Consider the following 12,783-nt stretch of genomic DNA (forward strand, 5'->3'; position numbering starts at 1 on the left):
AAGAGTTTAAATGTTTTTTATTAATAATGATGATTTTTCCATTTGCAGCTCTGCTTTTATCTCATTTTCTTGAGATGCATGATGTATACAACGAGCCTTCAGTGGACAAGGGGACATCAGTGTGTCACACACACAGCACACCTCACAGACCTCCTCTACACACTCTGCTCAGAACTGCTGTCTATGGAGTGAGACAATAAAATTATGTATACCGAATTAAAACAAACAAACAACTAATCCTTTTCCACACATGTAGGCAGACATGTTTGAACCACGACAGGGAGGAACAAAGAAAAGTGCAACACAAAAAGATGTGTTATACATAAAACAGCCAGGCTGCGTGATCACCACTCAGTTAAACTTAACTGTGCCTTAAGAGGTGACTCGTCACTTGTATTTGAAGCGACATACATTGACCGATGTCATTATGAGCTGGGAAGACTGGTGACAGCTTGAAGCCTTTGAGGCTTTCCTCACCAAATTTGACCATTTCAGAAGTTTTGTTGATTTCTTAGTATGAGAGAAGCTGAATGGTCACACCGATCTCCATGTGTGAGTGTGTTAGGGACTCGTGTTAAATCCAAACCGTACAACGATAATGTAAATGTATTCAGATGGTATGGGAACTTGGTTCCTCAGAGTCATTTTAATGACATGCTAAATGAAAGATTTGAATCGGTTTTAAACTTCTTAAACAAATTATCATGCGTGATCATGACCATGCCTAGTTTGTATAGTGTAGTTTCTGACTCAATATTTATTCTCTCAGACATCACAAAACAAAGAGCTCTGAGTAGATGCAAAAAAAATCTGTGTTTCCCTGAACCAACCTCCCCCCCCCCGGCAGATCCTGCTAAGAGAAAAAAGAAAAAGCCATTCGATTGTCTTTCAAAATGCATGAATCCTCTTTTCTTATACCAAAACCACAAAAAAGCTATGATTTCACACAAACAACACAAAAGCAAACAGATGTAGCAGTAAAACAATCAAATTTCAATTAACAGTTGTTCAAAAATAATAATTTAACTCATTAAAAATAATGGAAACATCCTCTTCAGAGTGCTCTTTGTGGGACTGTTTAATCACACGCCCCCTGGTGGTCAGGGTCGATGAATGCAACCCCTCAGGTAGAAGCATCATAACAGCCAAACTGAGTTCCCTTTGGATATACAAATCAGACTTTACCGAACATGATCACCATCACTTATTTTCTTTTTCATACATTCATGAGAACATTTCACACTCATCATTAAAGAATAAATACAAGTTAATGAGAGCGACGGAGGAAGCAGCAACAAATCTGTCGAACGACTTTGTTTTTGTTGTTTTATTCCCCCAAAACAGGGAAATCACACTTGAGAGCAACTTTGATGGTCACTGTCAGCAGACTTCAGCCATCAAAGTCAACTGCGTCAATCAGTGCAATGCATAAATCAAGAAAAGATGTTTAAACATAAACTGCTGAAAAAAAAGATAACTTGCTGTATTGTAGGCAACTTAGGATGTGATCAGTTGCAATGTAAGAAGAAAAACAAAAACACACACACACACACAAACAGGGTAATGGCAGACTACAAACAACATACTTTGGTAAACAATATTTGAAAAAGGTTTTGAGCATTTGTTTGGAACGTCATGTTATGAGACCTTCTGAACCATCTTAAAAGTCAACTAAATAAAACCATCAAGTTGCAATTAGGAACTTAGGAAATATGTGAGATGTATTCAGATTTTTTGTTTTGAACAAATGTCTGAATCAGTAATAACACGAAGCAGGAAATGAGTACCCGAGAGAAACGGATGGGATTGGAGGGAGAGGAGAACGGGGAAGAGATGAAGGGAAAGGAATGGGCCGGTTGGCAGAAAGTACAATAAAGGCTTAAAATAAAAGTGCTGAGCAAACAGAAACTCGGGTAAAATACTATATGACAACCCAAGAAAGAAATACAAAGCAAATAAAACGTTAAAGTTACAATTAGGACTAAAAGAACAGAAGAGTTTAAAAACAAGAAGTATAGGTTGGTCATTGGAATTGCTATCACAGCAGCCTTGGGAAATTGGACCCCTGCCCAATGACAAAAACAAACCCTTCCTGCACCTGGCAGGATAAAGATGCCAGTCCAGTGGCTGCCGTGAATAGTTATCAGACAATTTTCAGGAAAATATTTGGAGCTCCTGTGATCCGCGCCAGATTTGCATGACTAGTATGTCAGGTAATTCGGAGACAGACCAAATTAGGTCATGGAAGACGGACACCAACAGAGAGTGAAAGATGAAGTCCAACAAAAGGAAGCGTGTGGGCCAGGGCCTGTGAACCTGGGAGGTGAACTCACAGTAAGGCACAGTGCTCTGCTTGTGGTTGATGATGCTCATTCATGCTGCTACAACCTCAGAGAACATCTACTGCAAACAACAGACAATAACATTGATGACAAAGCATGTTGTCTTCTCTTCTTCTACTGCTCCATGTTGATGCACTCCTTCCAGTTCAAATGTTCCTGCTCCCGCCTTTGAATCTTTGGATCATTCAGCATTCCCTCAACTGGTAGAACATCCCTTTTAGCACCAGATGAACTCCTCACTGATCAGGTGCTTTTGCCACTTCACTCAAATTTATATAATTTAAAAGAATATACACATCCTAATATAGGCAAAGTCTACCTTTCAGGACAAAACCTGCACAAAACAGCCACACAGCAATACTGGACTCATGCTCAGTATGTGAACAAGTCCTGTTTATGGAAATAGCTCCATGTATTTAGTCCAGGGTTGAATCAGTCTGATCACATGACTTTGTGTTTTAACAGCTGATATAAGGAGGACTCCCCAAGCCATTGAAGCACAGATTTGGATACACACAAAGCAGAAAAAAAGACAATAGAAAGACTTTAACAAAATAAATTAATGTCTGTATTTTCTTAAATATGTAGAAACTACAACTTAAATATATTTGGTGTATCTCAGACATTTAAATACAAAGCTTTGTTTTTCTTCATTTCCGATGTGGATAATTATTGCACTGCAATTGCTAGAGCCCTATTTACACCTTCAACCACTGGACTTTGTTTTTACTTCTGTTACAGGTCAAATATGTTGGTCTTTAAAAAGCAAAGAAAGAAAGAAAGAAAGCCTTTGGATTTGCTGTAATACAACAGGAATGGAAAAGAAAAGACAAAGAGCTGAGAGTTAAAGGAAATGCTTTGATACATTTGACCTAAAACAGGATGTATGTAGCTATTCCACATGTTTGTCACTTATGGCTAATTGTGCAGGTTAAGTCGACAGCAGTAGCTTCAGTCTGTCACAAAACAATCTCACTAACAGAACAATGAACAGAGAGATAGTTTAGGTCCAAGTAGGTCCCTCTGTTATCTCACATATTTAATGTACTTAATCCATGTTCTTCATCAGCATCCTTTAAGTCTGTGTTTATCTGGAGTGTCAAGTTTTTGCATCCTGGATGCTAGGCAGCCTATTCCTCTCCTCTTGTTCCTCCTTCATGCCAGCAATAACCTGTGGTTTAATGGACCAGCGTTTACAGGTGGGAGTGTATGAGATCTGTTGGTGGGTGAGGGAGTGCGTGGTTATGAAGGGTGGCTTCAAGTCACCAAGCAGACCTGCTTTCTAGGTTTGTGCCTCTCTCTTTGTTTGCTGAGGTAGCGAGAGAAGTTGTTGAAGAGTATTCAGGAGCGACGGGCAGAGTGGAGTGTGTGTTTTTGAGCGTGACGTGCATCAGTCTGTTATTAAGGATGTTAAAGAGCAAAGTGGTTTTGGGAATACGTGTGTGTGTTGGCCTGTATATGGCTATTCTCTTCTTTATTGTAATGTATTATTTTTGTGACTAAGGGGACAAAATCTTCTAATTTGGTCACACATATTGTCTTCTGTATTTGTGTGTGAAAGTGTGTGTGTGTGTGTGTGCAAGTATGTGTGTGTGTGTTGATGTAGTGGTCAGCCTGGTCATCACAATTTGCATTTCCCTGACAGAATGGAGCGGTACAGCTCCTCGTCCAGCTGCACGTAGCGCCCTTTGCTGGAATCCAGGAAGTACAGTCTGCCTGACACTGCGCTGGGATCAAAGCTGTCCCGACGCAACTCTGTCTTCTGAAACTTAAAAGTACCTAAGAGAGATACACAGAAAGAGAATGTGTAGAGAGATTCGCTTGCCAAACAATGCCCTTTAATCGAAGTACTCCTATCAATGCTAGTTTTTCTCTTATGAAATCTGCTGTATTTGTAAAATACATCAAATGTATGTTTTATAAAATGATAATACTATCTAAAGTTGAGATATACCTACTCTATTCTACACTGAAGAACAAAACTGGAGATATTCAAAGTACTGAAAAACACAAATGGAGTTTTGTGATGATAAAAATAAAGTGTCAACAAAGCAAAATATAATTTGTTGCATGGACTCAAAGTGATCAAAAACTTGCTGTAAGGTAGAAATTAGATTACAATATATAATTTCCCCATTGAAGACTAAGAGGGAGCAGAAAAAAAAACTAACTTCTAGTTAACTGAAAAAACTATGGAAGTGGCTGAGAAAGTTTAAGACTCAGACAGCACTTCAAAAGCAATTGAAGCATTCTGTAAACTAAACAAAGAAATGCGCTTCCTTTCTTATGCAAGATATCAATATTTGGTTGAAGTCATTTTTACCTGTCTTGTTGACCTCTGGGAGGAAGCGGAGGAAGACAGGTCTGGCATATGGAGGGAGAGCCTTCTCCATGTCTTTCACAAACTTCTCCAGGTTAGTGGAGTGAGATGGATCGGCAATGGCTGCCATTCCAGCCTTTCCCTCTGCTCCTGTGCACACAGATGCAGGCAGGTCAGAGGAGGAATTCTAGCGCCAGCTGAGGTTGAAGTTCAGGTCATGTTTGTGCAATGAGACCAAAAGCCTTGTGGAGAACCTTTGTTTACACAGTATCCCACTTGTATTTCTCCCTTTCATATAGCACCAGAGCATCACAGAAGCTTCAGCTTTGTACAGTAGATGAGGCCCGTCTGGCAGTCAACATTCAGCTTTTATTATATTGACACCACTAACTGACTTTATGCATTGTCTTCCTGCACAAAAGTAACATCTCTTTGAAAAATAGCATGCTTATACGTTTGTGTTTTTACTCCTGTGCCAGTATAGCCTTCATATACCTTTTTTGTCACTGTGCAACAGGAACCAAACACATTTTGACTTTGGGGAAATATAACTGTATTAGAGTGAGTGGAAATTGGAGCCTCAGACTTGTTCAAAACACCAGTGGACCTCAACTACAACTCAGTCCTTTACAGCAAAACATATATATATACGCACGCACACACACACACACACACACACACACACACACACACACACACACACACACACACACACACACAGTGGGGCAAAAAAAGTATTTAGTCAGCCACCGATTGTGCAAGTTCCCCCACTTAAAATGATGACAGAGGTCAGTAATTTGCACCAGAGGTACACTTCAACTGTGAGAGACAGAATGTGAAAAAAAAAAAAAAATCCATGAATTCATTCATATTCATATATATATATATATATATATGAGTGCAGAATTATTAGGCAAATGAGTATTTTGTTCACATCATCCTCTTCATGCATGTTGTCTTACTCCAAGCTGTATAGGCTCGAAAGCCTACTAGGTGATGTGCATCTCTGTAATGAGAAGGGGTGTGGTCTAATGACATCAACACCCTATATCAGGTGTGCATAATTATTAGGCAACGTCCTTTCCTTTGGCAAAATGGGTCAAAAGAAGGACTTGACAGGCTCAGAAAAGTCAAAAATAGTGAGAGATCTTGCAGAGGGATGCAGCAGTCTCAAAATTGCAAAGCTTCTGAAGCGTGATCATCGAACAATCAAGCGTTTCATTCAAAATAGTCAACAGGGTCGCAAGAAGCGTGTGGAAAAACCAAGGCGCAAAATAACTGCCCATGAACTGAGAAAAGTCAAGCGTGCAGCTGCCAAGATGCCACTTGCCACCAGTTTGGCCATATTTCAGAGCTGCACCATCACTGGAGTGCCCAAAAGCACAAGGTGTGCAATACTCAGAGACATGGCCAAGGTAAGAAAGGCTGAAAGACGACCACCACTGAACAAGACACACAAGCTGAAACGTCAAGACTGGGCCAAGAAATATCTCAAGACTGATTTTTCTAAGGTTTTATGGACTGATGAAATGAGAGTGAGTCTTGATGGGCCAGATGGATGGGCCCGTGGCTGGATTGGTAAAGGGCAGAGAGCTCCAGTCCGACTCAGACGCCAGCAAGGTGGAGGTGGAGTACTGGTTTGGGCTGGTATCATCAAAGATGAGCTTGTGGGGCCTTTTCGGGTTGAGGATGGAGTCAAGCTCAACTCCCAGTCCTACTGCCAGTTTCTGGAAGACACCTTCTTCAAGCAGTGGTACAGGAAGAAGTCTGCATCCTTCAAGAAAAACATGATTTTCATGCAGGACAATGCTCCATCACACGCGTCCAAGTACTCCACAGCGTGGCTGGCAAGAAAGGGTATAAAAGAAGAAAAACTAATGACATGGCCACCTTGTTCACCTGATCTGAACCCCATTGAGAACCTGTGGTCCATCATCAAATGTGAGATTTACAAGGAGGGAAAACAGTACACCTCTCTGAACAGTGTCTGGGAGGCTGTGGTTGCTGCTGCACGCAATGTTGATGGTGAACAGATCAAAACACTGACAGAATCCATGGATGGCAGGCTTTTGAGTGTCCTTGCAAAGAAAGGTGGCTATATCGGTCGCTGATTTGTTTTTGTTTTGTTTTTGAATGTCAGAAATGTATATTTGTGAATGTGGAGATGTTATATTGGTTTCACTGGTAAAAATAAATAATTGAAATGGGTATATATTTGTTTTTTGTTAAGTTGCCTAATAATTATGCACAGTAATAGTCACCTGCACACACAGATATCCCCCTAAAATAGCTAAAACTAAAAACAAACTAAAAACTACTTCCAAACACATTCAGCTTTGATATTAATGAGTTTTTTGGGTTCATTGAGAACATGGTTGTTGTTCAGTAATAAAATTATTCCTCAAAAATACAACTTGCCTAATAATTCTGCACTCCCTGTATATATGAGAAAGAGCTATCAATCTGTCAATCCTTTCCGTGTCCGGGCGAGGTTTCCCATGTTATATACGCTGCACTTGTCTATTTCATTTACATATTTACTAATGAATTGAGATTTCATTTAAAACGTGACATAATACTTATTAATAAGAAATTGTGCACAAGAAACGTGTTTTATTCTAAGAAATAAACTCAAAATGTTTACCATCCTGGGTTTGCTGGGCATTAAATTAAAAAAAAAAAAAAAAATCATCCTTGAATATCAAATATCAATATCAAAACAATCTGCTCTGCTGTAATTCATCTGCAATATGAAGTCCAGACGGTCCTGCGAATTCTGGAAACAACGGAGTCAGTTTATCCAGCAAGCGTAGCTCCAAGCAAAGATTTCTAAATTACTCTAAGCTTCCTTTTTGGTTAAAATAAAGGTATATCATATAGTATATCATATAAAAAGCCAGTGTGTCTGATTAGCCAACATTTATGTATTACCCAGGATGTTAATGACTATTAAAGTATTAAAAACAAAAAAAACAAAAACAGAAATTCCGAGATATTACCTGGTACTTCCACTCCATACACAACGACATCCTTCATATCTAGGAGTCTGCTTAGAGTTCCTTCCACCTCGGTTGTTGAGACATTCTCTCCTTTCCAGCGGAAAGTGTCTCCTGTTCGGTCTTTGAAGTACATGTGGCCATACTTATCCATGATCAGCACATCACCTAGTGAGAAGGAAATGATTCAGTATTCAGTTCATTCAGTCATAATGGCATACGGTAAACTACTCAATATGTGTGTGTGGCTAAGTGCTCCAACCTGACAGATAGGCACTATCTCCCTTCTTAAACACACTATGAGCAATCTTCTTGTCAGTTGCTGTTTGGCTGACGTAGCCGTCAAACCTACGTAGAGGGTCATTCTGAATGATTCTGCCAACAAGCTGTCCAGGCTCACCTTGAATGAGAAAGAGATAAGGAACATTAGTCTTTTTGGAGCCCCCAAGGATCTTAAATAAGACCGCTTATGCATATTATCTATTCTGGAAAGTTTAACACACAGATTATAAACACAGTGCCATACTATAATTCTGAGCGGTCACAGCCTTTCTGATGAGTAAACTACTCTAGCTTTGTTTTAACACTATCAGTCAGCTGACCCTTAGTGTTTAGAAACCTACAAAGTATTACTGCTAAAAATACAGATGACATGTTCATCTTTAGTTAATAAAGAAACACGCACCATTTTTATGGGAATGTATGAGCTGTGGATCTACACGAGGTGTTTATTACTACTTAAAAATAACATTGTAAACTTATTTTGAGCTTGTTAGGGTTAAAAGAGATGTTTGGTACAAGTAGACTGTAAACCCACCAGGTTTACAAGGAATACAGACACCATCAGGTCCCCTAATTAGCTCCATGGTCTCTTCATCAACCCTCACCAGTCTGATGGGGTAGATGAAGGGTAGAATCTGACTGTTGAAGCCGCACGCTCCCATCTGATGCAAAGACAAAGAGCAGCAACCACAAATCTATCAGTATGGTGAGGACAATGAAAGGCACACATACAGTTAGGTCCATAAATATTTTTCTCATTTTGGTTCTGTACGTTGACACAATTAATTTAAATGAAACAACTCAGATGCAGTTGAACTCGAGACATTCAGCTTTAATTCTGTGGGCTGAATATAAATATTGCATAAAAAAATGTGAGGAACTAAAGCATTTTACCCCCCCCCCCCCAAAAAAAAATCCCCTTCATTTAAGGGGCTCAAAAGTAATTAAACAAATAAATAACTGAAAATAAAATGTTCATTTCCAGTACTTGTTAAAAAACCCTTTGCTGGCAATGACAGCCTGAAATCTTGAAGTCACGGACATCACCAGATGCTGGGTTTCCTCCTCTTTAGTGCTCTGCCAGGCCTTTACTGTCATTTGTTTGTGGACCTTTCTGTCCAAAGTTTAGTCTTCAACAAGTGAATTGCATGCTCAACTGGATTAAGATCAGAATTGGCCATCCAAAAATATTCCACTTCTTTGGGTTGCTTTAGCTGTATGTTTTGGGTCACTGTCCATCTCTATTATGAAACACCACCCAATCAATTTTAGTGCATTTAGCAGGATTTGAACAGACAGTATGCCTCTGAACGCCTCAAAATTCATTCGGCTGCTTCTGTCCTGTGTCACATCATCACTAAACACTAGTGTCCCAGTGCCACTGGCAGCCATGCACGCCCAAGCCATCACACTGCCTCCGCTGTGTTTTACAGACGATGTGGTTGCTTTGGATCATGAGCTGTTCCACGCCTTCTCCATACTTTCTTCTTGCCATCGTTCTGGTAGACGTTTATCTTGGTTTCAACCTTCCAAAGAATGTTTTTCCAGAACTCCGCTAGTTTTTAAAAAAAGATTTTTTATTTACTTTTTTAGCAAAGTCCAATCTATTCTTGAGGTTTAAGAGTGGCTTGCACCTTGTAGTGAATCCTCTGTATTTACTTTCATGCAGTCTTCCGTTTATGACTTGGATATTGATATGCCTACTTCCTGGAGAGTGTTGTTCACTTGGTTTGCTGTTGTGAAGTGATTTCTTTTCACCATGGAAATGATTCTGTCTTGTGTGTGTGTCCAGGTCTTTTTGCATTGTTGAGTTCACCAGTGATTTCTTTCTCAGGATGTATCAAACTGTAGATTTTGCTATTTCTAATATTGCAGCAATTTCTCCGATGTGTTCTTTCTGTTTTTGCCACTTACAGATGGCTTGCATGGAGAGCACCTTTGACCACATGCTGTATGTTCACAGCAAAATCTCCCTAATGGAATCACCACACCTCAAATCAACTCCAGGCGTTTTATCTGCTTAATTGATAATGACATAACAAAGGCTATTTCATTGGCCCACACCTGCCAATGAACTAGCCTTTCAGTCAATTGTCCAGTTACTTTTGGTCCCTTTAAAAAGACAGTGGCTATGTGGAAATGTGGATACCCTCAAACGAAAGCTGGGAGTCTATAACTATAACTAACTATAATTGGAATATCTATTAGTAAACAGATAAAAATAACAAAGCTTGTGTCAGTGTCCAAATATATATAGACCTATCTGTATTACAGCAGCTTACAAGGTGATGTTATGTTTAATATTGTGACCTTAGAGCATTAATGAAAACAAAAACCTCTGAATAATTTTTTTAATTTATGCAACTTGATTGATTAAGCAGTCTTTGGGATTCTAAAAGACAATACTTTACCACAGTGATGCCATTTTAAACATCTGGATTCATAATGAAATTAAATTTTGCCAGTTCAACATCACCAGTTTTTTTTGGGAGACATGTTCCTACCTTGTTATCAAAGTTGCCCAGACTGCAATTGCACTCTGTGGCTCCATAAAACTCTGCAATCTGTGAAATGTTGAAGCGGTTCATGAATTCCTCCCATATGGACTGACGCAGGCCGTTGCCCAGTGCCATGCGCACACGGTGCTGTCGCTCTGTGTCACGAACTGGCTGGTTCAATAGATACCGGCAGATTTCTCCAATGTACTGCACAATCTGGAGGACAGTGGGAATAAAAACAATCAGTAATGAGACAAAAGTTAAAAAAAAAAAAAAAAAAAAAAAAAAGACTGCTTAATGGCTTTACAGCAAGCATACAGTGGTTGGACAAAGAATTGAAAGAGCTATGGGGATAATATTAAATCTTTAAAGGATTTTTACTGAAAATGACATGATATAGAGACATATTCTCAAAAAGGAGATTGTAATGTGCTACTGTGTTGTACCTAATAAATCAAATCTGTGACAGGGTCACCCTGTTTCAGTTTTAAGGCTTCATGTAGCAGGAGATAACAATAGAAAATCTTCTTGTCCTAAGCAAATCTTCATATTAGCTTCATTTATTAAATAAAACATCAGATGGTCATCAACTCATTACCGTTTAACTTTATGTAACAAAAAACTAAGCAGTGCTGTGAAAAACTAAGTACGCCCTTATGTAAGAAGCAGCAGAGTGCTGCTAATCAAATGCACTTGATGAACTGGTCATCACCAAGTTTGAGCACCTCTATAAAAGTAGAAGTTTTAATAGTTTCCTGGTCTGGAGCATTCAGGTATGTCTTAACACAAAGTCAAGGAGGAAAGACATGAAAAATGATCTTAGAGAAGCAATTGTTACCCACATATCAACCTGGGAATGGTTATAAGGCTATTTCTAAATAGTTTTCAGTCCATCATTATAAAGTAAGAAAGATTATAGTGGAAGACATTCATGACATTTGCCAATCTTTCCAGGAGTGGATGTTCCAGCAAATTCACTCAAAGGTCAGACTGTGAATGCTCAAAGTAACTGCAAAAAACCAAAGAGCTACATCTCAGACTCTACAAGCCTTGGTTAGCATGTGAAATATTAAAGGTCATGACAGTGCATTTCGAAAAAGACTGCGCCGTATGGCTTGTTTGGAAACACTGCCAGGAAAAAGTCTTTTCTCCCTGTAAAGAATATAGCAGCATGGTTTAGTTTTGCAATGTTGCTTCTGAAAAATCATCAAAACTTCTTGACCAGTGTGCTTTAAACAGATGAGACCATCATGTCTCCAGTGTTTGGCCATAATGCCACAGCAACAAACACCTCACATTAATTTTTAAGGGATGACGATGCTGGCTTGTTTTGCAGCCACGGGACCTGAGCACCTTGCAGTCACTGACTCAGTCATGAACTCTTCTGTAAAGCAAAGTATTTTAGAGTCAAATATGAGACTAAATGTCTGAAAGCTAATGCTTGGCCAAAACTGGTTCAACCTGACTTAAATGCTGTAGTACGACCATAACAGAGCCGTACACGAATGCCTGCAAACCTCAATGAACTAAAGTAACGCTGTGAACAAGAGTGAGCCAAAATTCTTTCAGAACAATGTGAGAAACTAATAAAGTCATACAGAAAACGATTACTTTAAAGTTATTGCTGTTAAAGGTGGTTCTACAAGCTACTGAGTCATGGTTAGTTTTTAAACTAACCTTTTGCATTTTAGCTAAGTTTCTGTTAAATAAATAATGACATGGTGATGTGTCAATGTGTCCTGCGTTGTTATTCATCTCAGGTTGCATCTACATAATGATAAGACTTGGAAAGGAACAGATTTTTAAAAATTATTTCATGGTATATAAAACGTTAGAAATGAAAGAGGGTGCAGTTTGTTTTTCACCTGACTGTGCAACATGCTTACCGTGCAGTTATATTTGACACAGTCATCCCAGAACCGTGAGGCAGAGAACTTCTTTCTGATGACTACAGTCATGCCGTGTATTAGGCACTGGCCAACTCCCACAATGTTTCCTTTAGACAAAAAATTAAAAAAAATAAGCAAAAACTGTTTAAACCAAAGCAATTATCGGATGAACGTAGATATCGCTATCTACGTTCCAGAAAACTGAACAATGATAGCTAACAGTTAGTGACGGTTGACATATTAGCATTTGCAAACTGGCCTTTTATAATTAATCTTTCTATCTGCAAAAATTACAACACAACATTGTAGTAAGAAAACATGAACCAGTGAAGTCGCTCCAAGTTTGAAGAGTTATAATTAGTATCTTACTGTAATAGACAAAATTTACATCTATGTTTGTTTTTATTATCCACCAACTCCTCCCAGACAATCACAGGGTGATGAACCAAACTTGAA

The 12,783-nt window shown here is 39.0% G+C and overlaps 1 protein-coding gene and 1 long non-coding RNA gene across 4 annotated transcripts in view; one reads left to right on the forward strand and one right to left on the reverse strand.

Annotated features, from left to right (window-relative positions):
- The window catches only part of LOC120714343, an 873,031-nt gene that overhangs the window by 225,924 nt on the left and 634,324 nt on the right, over positions 1–12,783 (forward strand). Inside the window, exon 2 of the long non-coding RNA XR_005691397.1 lies at positions 4,860–4,864. This is a non-coding gene — a long non-coding RNA (uncharacterized LOC120714343). The remainder of the gene's footprint in view (positions 1–4,859; positions 4,865–12,783) is intronic.
- Positions 1–12,783, reverse strand: part of slc27a4 (solute carrier family 27 member 4) — a 22,000-nt gene continuing 9,217 nt past the window's right edge. For all 3 annotated transcript variants that reach the window (XM_040000475.1, XM_040000474.1, XM_040000473.1), the window contains exons 8-14: positions 12,325–12,434; positions 10,445–10,654; positions 8,476–8,602; positions 7,921–8,058; positions 7,662–7,826; positions 4,666–4,812; positions 1–4,121 (exon numbers count right to left, since the gene is read on the reverse strand). In XM_040000475.1, the coding sequence (XP_039856409.1) occupies positions 3,964–4,121; positions 4,666–4,812; positions 7,662–7,826; positions 7,921–8,058; positions 8,476–8,602; positions 10,445–10,654; positions 12,325–12,434 (1,055 nt within the window). In that variant the 3' untranslated portion in view covers positions 1–3,963. The remainder of the gene's footprint in view (positions 4,122–4,665; positions 4,813–7,661; positions 7,827–7,920; positions 8,059–8,475; positions 8,603–10,444; positions 10,655–12,324; positions 12,435–12,783) is intronic.

Source organism: Simochromis diagramma, unplaced genomic scaffold (assembly GCF_900408965.1).
Source record: "Simochromis diagramma unplaced genomic scaffold, fSimDia1.1 OVJJ01000596.1, whole genome shotgun sequence".
NCBI lineage: Eukaryota > Metazoa > Chordata > Actinopteri > Cichliformes > Cichlidae > Simochromis > Simochromis diagramma.